The sequence below is a fragment of the Capsella rubella genome, unplaced genomic scaffold (genome assembly GCF_000375325.1).
Source record: "Capsella rubella cultivar Monte Gargano unplaced genomic scaffold, Caprub1_0 scaffold_1, whole genome shotgun sequence".
Classification (NCBI taxonomy): domain Eukaryota; kingdom Viridiplantae; phylum Streptophyta; class Magnoliopsida; order Brassicales; family Brassicaceae; genus Capsella; species Capsella rubella.
This window is the reverse complement of record NW_006238923.1, coordinates 12,899,847-12,917,209: the sequence shown is the minus strand read 5'-3', so window position 1 is coordinate 12,917,209 and position 17,363 is coordinate 12,899,847. Positions and strand designations below refer to the sequence as shown.

Sequence of the window (17,363 nt, the reverse complement as noted above, 5' to 3'; positions counted from 1 at the left end):
AGAAAACTCTACATCTAAGTGTATTTGAGTTAGAGTAGTTTTAGGATACATGATTTTATTGAAAGTAATGGTTGGAACTATTCAAGTGAGAAGAAAATACGGGGAAGGATAATGTGATAATATGTATAGTTGGTAAACAAGTTTATAACAAACCGACAGTCAGATATGAATGGATCCACGAACCAGGAGTACACGTAGTACCCATTAACAGAGGTTGACTGTACCAAGAATAGATGTAGAACACACTAAAAAGTAATAATCATATTCTTTTTACAAAAGAAATCATACATACAGATGATACTAATGAATTTTACCGTCAAATTCTTTTTTTCCTTAGGCCTTTTTCAACAAAATGATATATTACTAAGTTTGTTAAAAGTCGAGTTAGTGGTTAACATTTTAAAAGAAGTCTTAGTATGTAATTATATCGTATATAAATATATTATATATATGATATTATATTAAAAATTATATATGTCATTGATTTAAAATATAAAAATAATGGTGTGGAACCAATCAAAAATAAGGTTACATGAACAAAAGATTCCCGTGTCCACTCTCTTTTTTTTTTTTTTTTGCATATATATATATATTAGTTCTGTTATCATAGAATATATCCAATTTAACAATTAACATGCACAAGAACAATACGTAAGATTTGAATATATTCTATTTTCATTAAGAAAACAATAAAAACATTGGTCACAAACTTACACTTCTTGATAAATTGAGAACAACGTTTAATTTTGTCTAAATTGAGAACAATTAAAATATCCTAATATTCTCTCTCAGTTTATCAAAATTTCTAAAAAATCTATTACAGTTCTCATATCATTTTTTTTTTGTTCTTGTTACCTTATTTTTGTTAATATAGATAATTTGTTTTATGATCAGGGATTGATTTTTTTTTAAAACTAAAATTGCTTCATCCAACATTTTAAAGTAACAATTTTGCAGTCACATGCTCAACTAATCAGTCTCTCTGTAAAATAATAAATACCATTACAACATAAACACTAAGTTAACATTCATATATATATATATAATATTATGTATATAAATGAAAAATCTCAATAAGGTTTTTTTGTAAAATTTAACTGATTGAATTGATATTTATAACTAATTAATGGTTGATATTTTAAGGTAAATAAATAATTTTATGTAAATTGGAGATTCAAAAATATATATTGGTAGTTTACTACAAATTTCATATTTATCACTTTGATGGACACATATTTTTGAATCTCTTCAAAAATTTATTTTGAGATTTTCCGAACACTTAACTTTATTAATTAGTATATCGCGTGTTTTGTATATCAATAGTTATATGCTAGAGACATGATTACAATTACAATGTATCTACTAAAATATTTCATTTTACGAACATCCTCCAAGTAAACCATTTTTTTAACCTCCTCCAAGACTCTAATTAAGGTCGCAGTATTATAGCAAAATGTCATTATAATCACTTCAATATAACTTCTTTTTCAATTATTTGTCAAATATTCATTTGTAAAATACTTGAAACAAATTTTTATGTGAAGACGACAAGTATTTTTTCTCAAATTCTGTAAATAATATAAGAGAGTTTTCCAGTAATATGTTAACATTATGAAAAACTTAATAATGCAACAAACAAACTAAAAAGTTTTTCTTCCTAAATACATGTAGAATGAAAAAAAAAAGAGTATGGAATTTGGTGATCATCAAAGGTTCTTTTATTTCAAGAGCCATAATAATCTGTTTCGATGGAAAATTAAATAATGAAAAAATCCAAGAGCATATCAAATAAATGTCCCTATCTGGCCTAAGATCTTAACCTCAACTTCATAACCGACAAATTTTGTATAGAACAAATAAAGTATAGTATATACTAATCTTGCAACATAAACAACGTAAAATAAAATCTAAAGCTTCACATTATGGATATTTAGAAAACTTTTGTATTGGAACATTAACTTTCGTGTCAATGCATGGATAAATCAAAAACTGTAGTATATATATTGTTTTCTAACAATAAATAATTAGCTAACAAATAAACAAATACTGTACAAAACTTGATGTATATATTTACTTCAACCATTACATATGTTTATATCATAAATTTCATAGTCATTTTTATATTGATGTTAGAATTATTTACATCCCTTGTAAATAATAAACACATATACAAAAATAAATAAGTGACATAAAATACATTTTATTTTTAATCGAAAGATAGACTGTATATTAATCAATCTACTATGAATACAAAGAGAAGCCAATTCTACTATGTCCATTCAATTTATTACCGTAATGTAGTAAAAAATTATTTCGATAAGTAAATGCAAGATCTTTCATATATATATAAAAACAAATCGTAGATTGTAGTCTATGATATCGCCGATAGATAATTTGTTGTCGTTTGTTTTTTTTTTTTTAAATACAAACCAAATTACTAATGTCATATTTGATCAAATTGCAAAATATATTCACCAAAGCATGATTAATGATTTATGATCCGAGATCTATGCCCAAGTTATAAAAACCATATTTTGCATAATAATACTATCATCGCTTGTGATCTATAACATCCACTATGGTAAACAAATTCTCCAAATTAACATACAATGGCATTGGTTTTAGTTTTACTCTCTTATAAAAATGAAAAGAGTTTGCTTCCAAAGTATTTTTGATTATATATTTTCTTATAGACACAATAACTTGTTTTCACTTGTTGTTTCATATCATGCTAGACCATATCATTATATTAGAGAGTTTAATTCAAGATTTTATCGTATCTCATAACTTAGCTTTGTATATATACCTACTAACATGAATAGATAAGACAAAAGAGCAAACTCTTGTAATAGGTTTTCATTCTTTTTCTTAACATCGAACTCGTTGATTAGTTTATATGAGAAGAGAAAAATAAATTGGTGGGATATGCGAAGTATAAACATGAAAGGTGCGAATTTGGATGTTAAAGAAAAAGTTGGCTTAGCACTTCTCGAACATAATTTCGTGGCCCCAATTATAAACTAGCACGATATTGTAACATCACATCAAAAGGCAACCAAAAACACATTCCACTAATATATAGCTTATGTTATTAAGTTAATATATACTATTAAAAAAATATTATGTGACCAAAAATAAATAGTCAAATAAACATTCTTTATTATTAACATCAATTTAATAATATATTAATCCACCAACCTCGCTAGATATTAACTAATATGCAATAAACATTTATTAATTTTAAGGTTTGGGAAACTATATCACACGATTATTATATTTTTCATATAATATAAAATTAACAATCCACACAAAAAATTAAACAGTTTATGTATGTTACAAATATATAAATAAAATCAAATAATTATGATTAAAAACTGAATAAAATAGTTATTTGAATTTACATTACTTAATATATATTTTTGCCATAGCTACTTACCAAAATGTTTAATATATATTTTATTCAATGAATTCATTTATTTTTGAAGATTTAAATCGAGATAAGTTCGTAGTTTATAAATATGACTCTTTGGTTACATTTCTTTAAATTTTGTGGTAATAAAAATAGATCATTATACTCTAATTACAAGTTATATGTTTTTACAGCCAAATAATTAACTGTATTGGTTTTTTAATGTTGTTAATAATATGCTATATAATGTTCTGTTTTTATAAAAAACATGTAAATGATGTCATTTATAAAAAAAAATATGATCTTATCTTAGAGGGAAAGAACGGGTATAAAAAGAAAACGTGTAATTCAAAAAAAAAAAAAAACTATTTCTCATAAAAAACAAGACGATATAAAGAAAATTGGAAACTTAAATTCAATTTCAACTTTCAAATATCAAAAGACGGGTATGATATAGGAATATGAAATTTTAAAATAGCAAAATTAAGTTTCAAATTATTTATGTATTTCAAATATCAAGAGAAGAAACGGATACGGAAAGAGAACGGGTAATTTAAAAAAATAAAAAATTATTATCTTAACTATTTCTAATAGTATACATAAGGAAATTGCGGGTAATGAGCAAGCATAATACTTATTACTTATTCATGTGGGTGGGCCAAGATATTTTAATTTGTTGCAGGACATGCATAGTGAACATGTTTGACACTCTTGACATCTAAATTTATATCATTTTATTAAAAAAATTAAATGTTTTTTCATTGTTTTTATGTGATATGATAGTTTACCGATTTAATTGATTTCTAACTTATCACTAATCCGGTTCACACTCGATCCGGGTCTCTTATCATGTCGATCCGAATATTGTAAATTTTATGATAAACTTAGGCTCTGAAATCAACCCCGCACGTACGTGCGGGTCCATCCCTAGTAGATATGTAAAAGGCATTATCTCGAAATAAAAGTAAATAATACTAATTGCTAAATAAAATTGTACCAAGCAAATTAATATAGAAAGGCAATTTTGAGGGATGTACAGTACTTCACAACTTGATTTGATTTATTTTAATTTTGAGGGATTAATGAAAAAGGCAAATGTTAGTTAATAATCAATATGATCTATAATATTCTTGAAAGTATATGTAGGCGAGTATTTTAAGAGAGTCTTTTATTAAAAAAGGCATTATAGGAAAAATAAATAATACTAATTGCTAAATAAGCTACCAAGTAAAAAGATAAATATCAATTTTCCGACCAAAAATAATAATTAAAAACGCGTCAAAACTAATCTTTTTCTTAGGCGAATTTAGATTGACACAATACTTTGTTATTGGGCAGACTTGGCCGAGGCGGATTAAATTGATTTCTAACTTATCACTAATCCGGTTCACACTCGATCCGGGTCTCTTATCATGTCGATCCGAATATTGTAAATTTTATGATAAACTTAGGTTCTGAAATCAACCCCTCACATACGTGCGGGTCCATCCCTAGTTATACTTAAAGGGGAAAAATAGATATCGCAAATAGAACACACATACTATATTCAAGAATAACTACATTTATATAATTACAAAATGTGGAAGAATATATGTTAGGTACATTTCAAAGAAAATTGTAGAAGTTCTAATTAAGTGAAACAGAATGAATAGAATGTAAAAGTGTGTTTATTCCATATGCTAAAGGTAGTATTTATACACAAACAAGTTGCCTTAACTGGATAGAATGGTATCTTAGTAAATAAGATTGAAGTATATCCTAATACCCCTCCTCACGTTGGTATGTTGTAATTCCGAATGCCTATCGTGGACATAGGAAAATCAAGTTGTGGACAAGGCAGAGAATTCGTCAAGAGGTTAGCAACTTGGTCACTGGTAGAAATGTGTTCATTAGAAATAAGCTTATCTTGTACAACATCACGCACTTGATGACAGTCACGTTCGATGTGTTTAGTACGCTCGTGGAACACCTGATTAGCAGAAATATGGATAGCCGCCTGACTATCACAAAACAACGGGATGGGATGAGAATGGTTGACATCGAGAGTTGATATAAGCGCCTTTAGCCACTTGATTTCTGTAAGAGTATATGCCATGGTGCGGTATTCAGCTTAAGAGGAAGAGGAGGATATTATGTCTTGTTTCTTGGTCTTCCAAGAAATGTGGGAGTCGCCAAGATAAACAACGTACGCAGAGAGAGAACAACGTGTACGTGGGCAAGCACTTAGGTCCGAGTCATAGTACGCCGTGAGAAACAAAAGACTATCAGAACGAAGAAATATGCCTTGTGCCTGAGTCCCCTTTAGATAGCTTACCAATCGAAGAGCAGCTTCCCAATGAGCAACAAACAGAGTTTTCATAAATTGAGAGAGAATATAGACCGCATAAGTGAGATCAGGTATGGTAATAGTGAGGTAGATGAACCGACCAACGAGATGATGATATTGCTCGGGGTTATCGAATTCCGAACCAGTGACCAAAACGAGCTCGTGATTGAGCTCCATGGGGACAGCAGAAGGCTTACAACCAAGCATACAAGCCTCGTTAATAATATCCAGCGCGTACTTACGTTGAAAAAGACAGAAACCATCCAGACCACGAGATACCTCAATGCCCAGAAAATATTTTAGCTTGCCGAGATCTTTCATATGAAAGCACTTATGTAAATGAGTTTTGAAATGGTTAATAGCATCAAGATTGTTGCCAGCAACAATAAAATCATTGACGTTGACAAGAACGTGAATGTAGGTGCAGCCATCCTTAAAGGAAAATAACGAGTAATCTTCATAACTTTGAGTAAAACTAAGTTGGCGGAGAGCAATGGGTAATTTGGCAAACCAACACCGCGGGGCTTGCTTAAGACCATATAAGGACTTTCGAAGATGACAAACCTTAGTCATATCAGGACATTTAAAACCAGGAGGTAACTTCATGTATACCTCTTCTTCAAGATCACCATGGAGAAATGCGTTTTGAACATCCATTTGATGTACTTCCCAGTCCTTTGCAGCAGTAACCGCCAAAAGAGAATGAACCGTTGTCATTTTAGCTACGTGAGCAAAATTTTCTTTAAAGTTGGTACCCTCCTTTTGGTGATTACCCATAACAACAAGGCGAGCTTTGTGACGTTCAAGTGTCCCATTTGAGTTGAACTTAAGTTTGTAAACCGACTTGCTATTGATAGCTTTCTTCCCAGTAGGTAAGTCCGTTAGATCCCACGTATGATTAGCCTCTAGAGCTTGAATTTCCTTCTGCTTTGCATCACATCATTCCTTAATAAGGATAGCATCTTTGAAATGCTTAGGTTTCGTGCTATCGAGGATGGCAGCGACGAAAGCGACATGAATTACTAAAAACCAGAGTCGGTTAAGTAATCAGGGAGAGGATACAAGATCTTACTAGAAATAGATATCGAAGGACTTGAAGGAGGCATATCAGGGGTGAGAATGTGAGAAGAATGTGAGAAGAATTGAGAGAGCTTTTGGGAGGAACAACATAGTCTTTGAGAAAAACTGAGGGTCTCTTGATACGGTGACCTTGACCAAGCAATTCAGGAAGTCCAGGTGAAGGAGAGGAGTAGAATCCATAGAATCATCCTTAGGAACAGTACGATTGATCGGTGGCTGTATGAGGTTTTGCGGTCGAGTAGGTGTAGAAGCTGCTGTCGGAGAAGGAGGATCGATCGGTCAAGGAAAGTGATCGATCGGTCCACTCGTCGCGGGTATATCAGAAAAAGATCGATCGGTTGATCCAGAAAGCCGATCGATCGATCCGGTAGAAAGAGGGGAAGAATCTGGTACAGCTGCGTGCAGATCGATCGATCCAACTTTAGGGGTGGTCGGTCCAGAGATGTGAGTTGCACTTTCAACCAAATGTGGAGGAGAAATAGGAAGAATTGGAGAGAACCAATCATCATTAGCAACAACTAGAGGTGGAGAAGGTAAAATAGATGGACGATCCAGAGTAGCAAACATGAAGGATCCTCTTGAAAACGAACGTCTCGACTCATAAATCTTTCCGGTTTCAAGATCATATACACGCCAATCTTTCTTGCCATGGGGGTATCCATGTAACACACTTACTACTGCAGGCTGTAAATTTGTCTTTATCCCGTGGTCGAATACTCACATAACACAAGCAACCAAAGGTACAGAGCATGGCATAAGAAGGTCGTGTACCAAACAAAATCTCATAAGGAGTTTTGCCTTGTAATACTGAGGATGGAGTGCGATTAATGAGATAGGGGGCAGTTAGAATACTCTCTCCCCATAACTTCATTTGTAATTTTCCTTGAAAGAGACATGCTCTAGTTACATTCAAAATATGACGATGCTTACGTTCTACACGGCCATTCTGTTGAGTATCAACACAAGAGGTTTGATTGTGGATTGATATATTGTGTTTTTATCGGTTTTAAGTCTTTCTTTTCTCTTTCATTTTATAAATTTTATTGAGTCAAAGTGTGTTTTTAGATTTCTTTAGTACGTTTTAGAGTCTTTACAGGTTTTAGGTTGCTTTGGAATAAAATGAGCCGTTTTGGGATGCAAACACACTTTTGGAGATGCAGATTCAAGTAGAAGTTTCCGATGTTTGGGATCATATGAATGCTTTTACACCGTTAGATCTTTCTCATATTTTGACACAAGATCAAGACAGATGTTAGCTTTCATTTGAAAGTGATTTCAAGAAAATCTAACGGTGCATTCAAGAGTTACACCTGATTCGTGAAGAGAGGTCATTCTGACGAGTTGTTGAAGCTGATGGAGAAGTAAAACCTGGGAGCATTAGACCGATCGGTCTACATTTGGATCGATCGGTCCCTTACCTCTGACGCAGATTTTGGCCCATATTCGATCCGAAACAGATCCAACTCGTCTCCTATTGTTTTTATACCCTAGGCTCGACTTTTTAGAAGTACCCAAGTTCTTAGAAGTACGAAGTGAGACACATAAATTTCGTACCATTATCACTCCGAATCGTGCGTTGCGGTTTACCAGCTGTCTCTCTGTCATGGCGCAAAATGTTTTGAGTAATTGAGAGATCTCAAACTTTGCAGACATAAGGTATTTCCAAATAGAACGAGAGTGATCGTCAACAAGTGTGAGGAAGTAAAAAGCACCAGTTGTAGAAGGAGTGCGATATGGACCCCAAACATCACAATGAACCAGAGAAAAACATTCGGAAGTTTTATTAGACTAATAGGAATCACCTCTCTTATTTGTTAAGCTTGAAAACAAATATCACAACTGTCAACTGTCATCATGCTTGGTAACCGTCGATGGAATTATGTCACAAACATTGTGCAAAATAGAATAGTCTCCGGTCATATGATGCGAAGCACTGGTGTCAATAATCCGATAATTGTTCGGAAGAAACGTTTGGAAGTTGGGCCTGAAGAAGATAAATCAAATGCGCAATTTCGTCATCGCTAGAACCAGAAGAAGCATTAGCCTGAGCACTGTGGACACGGCCTATTTCTCTTATTGGAACGACCACTTCGTTGAAAAGACCTGCTGTCAGACCGTGGCTGAGCATCTTTGGAGTCAGATACGTTGCGGTTGCCTCCTTTTTGTTCATAATACCAATCCGGAAAACTGTGAAACAAGAAACACTTAGTGATATCATGTCCTTGACAATGGCAATGGGTGCACGAACGATCACGAGGTTTGGAAGTAGCCACAACAGCAACCTTCGATGGTTGTGTAGATTGAACAGAAAAACAAATGGCGTCGGGTTGAGTTGTTTCTTTCGTGCGTGCAACCTCAATGTTTTGTTCTTCTCGGATACCCGAGAGTACACTTGGTTAAGAGAAGGTAGAGGATCCTCATCTGTGATTTTAGAACGGATGCTAGAAAACCGAGGAAGATCAAGAAAAAAAAAAAAGAAATTGGTGAATCTTCTCATCCTCACGTTCTTTAGCTAGATCAGGAGCAGTCTCACAACGACAGACCCGACCTATGTTATAATTCTGGAGCTCTTCCCATAACTTAGAAAGACATTTGTAGTATTCGAGAACCGGTTGGTCGTATTGTTTACAAAGGGCTGTCTCGTCTTTAAGAACCTGCTTACAAACCCCGTTCCCGACAGAGAAACGAACACGAAGACTCTCCCATAGTGTTGTAGCGTCATCGATAAAGGAGACAGTAGAACGGATTGGTGGATCAATAGAGGTTCGGATCCAACTAATTATTAAGGAATTAGCCGCAAGCCATTGTGAGAGTTCGAGTTCAGAAGCTGAATTGTGCCATCAATGAAACCCAGTTTAATTTTTGCTTGAAGAGAATTGCGGAGTTCAGTAGCCCATTCAGGGTAGTTATTTTCCTTCAAGACAACATAAGAGATGAGAGACCCCAGATTATCGAAAGGACTCAACGAGTAAGGATTAGATGACGTGGGAGGCACGGCGGGAGGGTTAGGATTAGAACCAGAGGTGGCATCATCGTGAATACCTGACATGAAGAAGAGAACAATATATAAGATAGAAGTAAGTATTGATTGAGAAGAGAAACGCCGGTCACAAACGATGCAACGTCGGCGAAAGAAGAGCGAAAGAGAAAGAAAAAAAATTAGGTCAGAATCGTTAGCTCTAATACCATGAAATAGAATAAATAGAATGTAAGAGTGTGTTTATTCCATATGCTAAAGGTAGTATTTATACACATAAAAGTTGCCTTAACTAGTAGAATTGTATCTTAGTAAATAAGATTGAAGTATATCATAATATTGTTTAAACCCGTATATTGTTTAGAAATAAAATTCATTAAAAATTATATTTTTAATGATATTATTATTTTGTTGAAATAAGCTTGATTTTTGAGAATTTTGACTTTTTTCTTTTTTATTATACTAAAATTGTTTAATTAATGAATTTTTCTTTTAAATGGTGATCTTTTTAGATACATTTAGTTTCTCAAATTAATAATTTTTGTAGTGTTGATTTATATAACCGTAGTGTTGTAGAATGCATAATTGTTTTACCATATTATGTACCTAAAATTTTGGATTCAGATTGTTCATTTACGATATTTTATGAAATTCAGGAACTTTTGATTTCACATTGTTGACAGCAAAAAAAACTATGTTCAAAGACGAATGTATAAAATTTAATTAAAACATATAGTGGAATGTAAAACATACCTGATTAAACATAACAAACAAATTAAACTCAAATAATTCAAACTATTATACAACAAGAAAACTCTAAATGACTAGAATATATATATAGTTTTCCATTGACCATTATATCAAATTGAATTTACAGTTGGGTTTTATCTAACGTGAAACTAATGGCATCCTCATTGAAGGTATCGTATATAAGATACTTTCTTAAAAAAATTATACATCTAAAATACCCTCAATGAGGTGGTCTAACCACAAATTAACTAGGTAACCAATTAACATAACCAATGAATCATTTTCTCATATATTAAATGACCATGGTCTCTTTAACTACATTACTTTTCCCATTCGTTTTAACCAATAAGTTAGGGATGTGTGAAAAAGTGTTCGGACAACCCAACAAAGTCACGAGAGAGATCGATCCTAGAGAGGTTAGGTACGTAACCCAAGACGAGCACGTCCTCACAAAATGACACTTGTTCTCGTTAATTAGTTACCTACTACAAATAGCAAAACTCAAGAGTCAAGACCATCGAAGCATCATCACTTCCTATAGAGAAGTCAATAAAATGATTCTACACGTAAAAGAAACCTAAATGGTCAATAGTCATATATATACTCACGACACACACAATATAGTAAAATCAAAACGCACGTGGATTCTACAGTTTTAAAATTGCGTTACGACAAGTAGTTCAACGAAGGCCAATTATATACCTTCTCGTATAGCATAATCTTTTTTTGTCAATAAAGTCTCTCTTTTAGGTTGATTCTTTGAGATTTTTATTGGGGGATTTAGTTAATGTATCTTATGATTAATTTAGTTAATTAATTTAGTAAGTAAAGAGTTTAAGATATGTATTTTTGTTTTACGGATTTATGTATGATTATTGTAGCTTCTTAAGTTGGGTATTTTAAGGAAAAATAATAATAAAAAAAAAATTAACAATTTTCATTATTGAAAACATAATAATAATTACAAAATAAAAATTTGAAAACATATATGAGATACGGTTTATTGCATAAATAACATAAAACACAATTAATTTAAACATAATTTGTGGAATATTTTGTCTATATGTGCTCGACCAAATCGTTTTTCAATTGTTTATGCATAGCTCGATCACGAATTCGAGTTCTAGTGACCATCATATCGACAAGATTTGAAAGCATATATATATAATAGGTAAAATCCAGAAGATTCCGCATGTACTCAATCATATTCACGTCATAGCCTCTTAATCCTTCGTCTGTATCTTATATAAGATATGGTGTCATATATTTTAATTAACTTTTTGATATAATTTAACTTTCTAATTTACCTAAGATACTACCTAAACCCCCCCCCCCCCCCCCCAATGAAGATGTTCTTATATAGTTATAGGTATATGTACATAGTTAGAATTAAGACCATGCTAACGTGGCTCCATGCATGCAACACGACATGACGTAACAAAATATATATACTTTCACGGAGACCCCTTCTTTCCCCATTCTTTGTATTTAGACAAAAGCTTTTGTTCCCATGATTATTGTACGAACATTATTCCTTTGTCGAATCTTAGACCGTAAGAATCTTATGACCGTTTACGAAACTAATACGATCGACCAATAAGAGAAACTAAACTGGTCTGCCTTGACCGACCGACGTTAAAAAGTCTTCTTTTTGTGAAGTTACTAGGAAGCTACATTTGTTGCACATGTACATATATACATATGACAATCGATTTGAGAATAATTTACTTTATATAAAACCTTTGCCTAACGCCTTTTTGACAAAAATGTACATAGAACTCGGATTTCGATATCATATGCGTATAGACTAAAGACTTGTATGTATCTCTCTCATCATATAGCAAAGTTTACATACACATGAATATGTACACGCATGCCTCATAGTTTGACTATTAGTATTTTTGTATTTGTTTTACACTTTCACGCGTGCATGATCACCTTTTTGTTTTTCTTCTTTTACCTTATATATATATATCCAAATGAATATTGTCACATGTAAAACCTACATTATATACTAAGGTTCTGAGTGGTAACTATATCCTACTACAAAACCGCACCGCAACAATACTGTAACAATATCAAAATATCTACATATACATATATATCTATGTATTTTCGTTACTATTTAAACCGCACTAAACTTCTTCGCAATAAAAAACGCAGTTACCATTCGGAGTCTAAGTCAAAGCTAATTAAACAACAATTGCATTCTCTTTAGATATTAATATAAATGTTAGGAAGCTTCGTTACATTTTACTGATGTATACATTAATATCCTAACAAATTTGTAACCGTGTGCCGAAAGAGAAATCGAAAATGATTGATTATTATATAGTTTTAAAAATATGATTATCTAAACGAAATTAACATGTCGCATTCGTATGTCTTTTTCATGGACGGAGATGTTAAATTTTTCTTGAATAGTTTTGTGATATTTCATAGTAAGCCAAAACGTGCTGACTCATTTACACTCAATTTTTCCTCTTTTGAATTCTTCATACAAAAGTTATAAATAATGACAAAACAAAAAGAGAGAGTTATAAACCAATAACTAGATGGTCCACAAACTTAAAGTAAGTGCCCTTCATGGATACCAAAAGAGAAAATATTGATTTAGTGCATATATATATAACGCAGCAGAACAATATTGTATAAAAACAGTTGTATAATTATGATATGACAGCACTAATATAGTTCCAAGAGATGTTATAATCTATGCAATCATATATGTGTAGATGATTCCAACAGTTTAGTTTCGTTGATAGTAACTGTGAAGGCTTTAGCTAGAGTGTTCTTTTTTAACTTCAAAGCTAGAGACTAGTGACTAGAGAGTATACTTCTTTTGAGCATTTAGTTAGAATGGATACTTTAAAATGGACCAAGTACTGAATTTACAATAGGTTTGTATGTTTTTGTTATTGTTGCTTTTTTTTTTTTGTCATCAGCTTTTACTAATAACGCGATGGAAGGATACATTGTCGAGGTACATATTTTGGTGTAAACATTTAATATATTGAAAGTTTACAAGCCCAAAAGAAGGAAACGATAGCTCGAAAGAACGAAACGAAACTCTAAATTAAAAAAAAAATTGAAATTGTAATACCTACAAACCCGAAATTCTATTTTTATAGAAAGTTAGAGAGAAACTAATTGAAATCGTAATACAAACCACAAAATACGAAAGAATTCCCAAAAAAACTTTTAAAAAGCTCAAAAGATCGAAAACCAAATTTGCCAAACTTACTCCCTCGTCAATGTGAACAATGCTAGTCACAAAAACAATATACATCCACTTTGCAGTTAACAATATATACCTTGTGAAATTAGAGTACCTAAACAAGATATAGAGATCAAATTCCACTAATCTTTCTATGTCCATATATTTACACCTTAAAATTAATAAAAAATTGTGACTCATATCTCATTTCTTTAACTAATCAATCTTTCAACATAGATATCTCTTAATATCTCTTTGTGATCTCTTTATATATACTACAACATATGAACAAAAGTTTGTGAGGAATATACAAAAATGCTAACATGGTATAAAACGGTTAGCTTTAACATCCACTTTCATGTGTATTATATTTGGTTTGTGTATGCACTATGGAACCAAAGCTCGGAGTCTTTAAAGTATTATTCTCTTTTAACTTCTTCTAACCATATAACAAATTAAAATATCATTTAAGCAAAGAAAAGAAGAGAATACACAGAGAACGCAACTTGCACCAAAAGCTACAACTTTAGTAAACACTCATTTATTTTTTTATTATACATCACATTACCATCCAAAACCTCAAAACAACACATTAATATATCACACAAAACAACAACAACAACAACTCAATAACACCTAAAACAAATTTGGTTTAGGAAATGATATATTTATTTCAAAAACACACGATTTTAAAATGATAATTTCAGTGCTGTCGAATTTGAATTTGAGTTTAAATACTATGTTTGTAAAAATGATATAAATTCTATAACAAAATCGGTATAGGCTTATATTTGATCAAATTTGTATCAACTTCAACTTAAAACTAGGAATATGCGCACAAAGAAAAGAAAAAATAGGAATAAATTTATTTTATTATTTTTTCTTTAATTAACTAGAAAAAAAAATAATTAACATATATGAGAAATGATGTGGCAGGACAAGTACAAGAAGGAAGCTCTTTTACTCGTTGAGAGAAGTTTATAAATTGACCTCACCATTAAGTCTATTCTCATTACATTGTATTAAGACTTTGACAACTTGTCTTTCTCACACCAAACCCTTCTTCTCCTCTGTTTCTTTAATCTCCTCTTCTTTGTGTTTCATTTTAGTTTTCTTTCTCTCTAAGTCCCTAATGACTAACCATAATGCCTTAATCTCCGATGCGAAAGCCAGCATCGGTGTAGCGGTTAGAGTTTCAAACCAATCTCTCTTTTCTCCCGGAGGTGGCCGTTACATCAGCATTCCCCGGAAGAAACTTGTTCAAAAGCTTGAGGCTGACCCTAGCCAAACCCGGATCAACACTTGGATCGAAGCTATGAGGGCTTCTTCCCCTACCAAAACCCGACCGGGAAACATATCTTCCTTGCCAGAGTCTGATGAGGAGGATGAACACTCTTCTTGGATGGCTCAACACCCTTCAGCTTTAAGGATGTTTGAAGAAATAGCTGAAGCTTCGAAAGGGAAACAAATCGTCATGTTTCTTGATTACGACGGTACATTATCTCCCATTGTTGAAGACCCGGAACGAGCTTACATGACTGATGAGGTTTGCTTCTCTTTCTTACTTCTTGATTTCTCTGTTTTTCGCGGTTTCTTGGTTTTCTAATAACATTTCATTATCTCAGATGCGAGACGCGGTAAAAGGCGCGGCTAGATACTTCCCAACCGCGATTGTCACTGGAAGATGCCGCGATAAGGTTCGTAGATTTGTTAAACTCCCTGGACTTTACTATGCCGGTAGCCATGGTATGGACATCAAAGGACCTTCCAAGAAAACAAAACATAACAAGGTACTTTATCATAAACACTCATATGTAACATATATGTAGATTGATAGAGACTAACAAGTTTTTTTCGGACAAAACAGAACAACAAAGGTGTTCTATTCCAAGCAGCCAATGAGTTCTTGCCTATGATTGACCAGGTCCATTACTTTTCTCTATTTTACATACACGTCAAACTCAAGCTACTTAATAATACTGGTCTCTAACAAAATATGTTTTTGAACAGGTCTCAAAGTGTCTAGTCGAGAAAATGAGAGATGTACAAGGAGCAAGCGTCGAGAACAACAAGTTTTGTGTCTCGGTTCATTACCGTTGCGTCGACCAAAAGAACTGGGGACTAGTAGCCGAACACGTAACCACAATCTTGAGTGAGTATCCGAAACTAAGGTTAACACAAGGAAGAAAAGTCTTAGAGATTCGACCAACCGTGAAATGGGACAAAGGCAAAGCTCTTGAGTTCTTGCTTGAATCTTTAGGGTTTGCCAACTCTAAAGATGTTTTGCCTATCTATATTGGAGATGATCGTACCGACGAGGATGCTTTTCAGGTAAAACATCTTCAAAACACTATTTTAAAAACTAACCTAATCTTAATTATTATTTTTACAGATGATTAATTAGAGTTTATGTTGTGTTCAGGTATTGAGAAAGAGAGGACAAGGCTTTGGTATACTTGTGTCCAAAGTTCCTAAGGAAACGAGTGCTACATATTCTCTACAAGAACCTTCCGAGGTAATTATATAATTTTATTTTTTTGAGTTTTAGTTTATTATATACTCTCTTATTTATTATATATATTTTGTTTGAGGAATAATATTTTTTTTTCTTTTGAATAATGTTCTGATGAATAGGTAGGAGAATTTTTGAGACGGCTCGTGGAATGGAAACAAATGTCACTAAGAGGAAGATAGCCAATTTCAAGACTATAGTTTATTTTAATTAAATAAATTAATTACCTTTTGCATGCAACAAAAATTGTTGTATGATCGATGTATTTTTTTTTTGTTCCTTTTTTTATATATATATTTTCATGAATTTTACTCTTTTATTAACAAATGTAAGTTTATAGGAACGTTCTTAATTAAAAAAAAAATGTAAGTTTGCTATCCTATTTCAAGCATTCTCTTTTTAACAATCCTAGCTTTGTTGTTCATTTAGTAACCAATTAAGAGTACATAGCAAATACATGAAGTGATATTAATCATCGCATTGACTAAGTCCCAATGTTAGAAGATGTAACCATTAAAAGAATATAATTCATATCATATACTTTTTTTTGAATAAAATATAAAATTTATTCAAAAAAATATATTTTTGTACATCTAGTGCAACGTTTTCTTTAACTGTTTATAATAAAAATAACAGTAGACTAAATAGATATCAAAGTTATCTAGATGCAAACCAAGTGATCATACACCCATTAAACTTGTTGTCCCTTGTTCTTGAATTGACGAAATTCTGTTTCGGACTTGTTGGTCTAGTCTTTTCATATCATATACAGTATATGATGTAATTTTTTTTTAATTAGATCTAATTTCAAATGACATATATAGCTTATTATTTACGTAAAATAGATTAAAAATAATAATAATTGTATTCTATTGATTTCTCCTATTGTTATAATTTATAATTTTAGTATCGCGGATGTACGTTAGAAAATTAATTATAATTGATGTCAAATAAGCTTAATTATAATTATTCTTAAAATAACTTTAATGCATAATTCAATGGTGATTGTTTCTTCTTCGTATAAACAATTCAATGGTAGATCCTCATCTATATATACTCGAATTAACATATTATTCGAATTTGGACTTGACA

The 17,363-nt window shown here is 32.1% G+C and overlaps 1 protein-coding gene across 1 annotated transcript; it reads left to right on the top strand.

Annotated features, from left to right (window-relative positions):
- Positions 1-14,797: 14,797 nt before the first annotated feature.
- Positions 14,798-16,577, top strand: LOC17900751 (probable trehalose-phosphate phosphatase D). Its single transcript, XM_006305069.2, has 6 exons — positions 14,798-15,305; positions 15,385-15,549; positions 15,627-15,683; positions 15,770-16,090; positions 16,182-16,274; positions 16,394-16,577. Exons 1-6 carry the CDS (start codon positions 14,892-14,894, stop codon positions 16,451-16,453), a joined length of 1,110 nt encoding a protein of 369 aa, XP_006305131.1. The 5' UTR covers positions 14,798-14,891; the 3' UTR covers positions 16,454-16,577.
- The last annotated feature ends 786 nt before the right edge of the window (positions 16,578-17,363 follow it).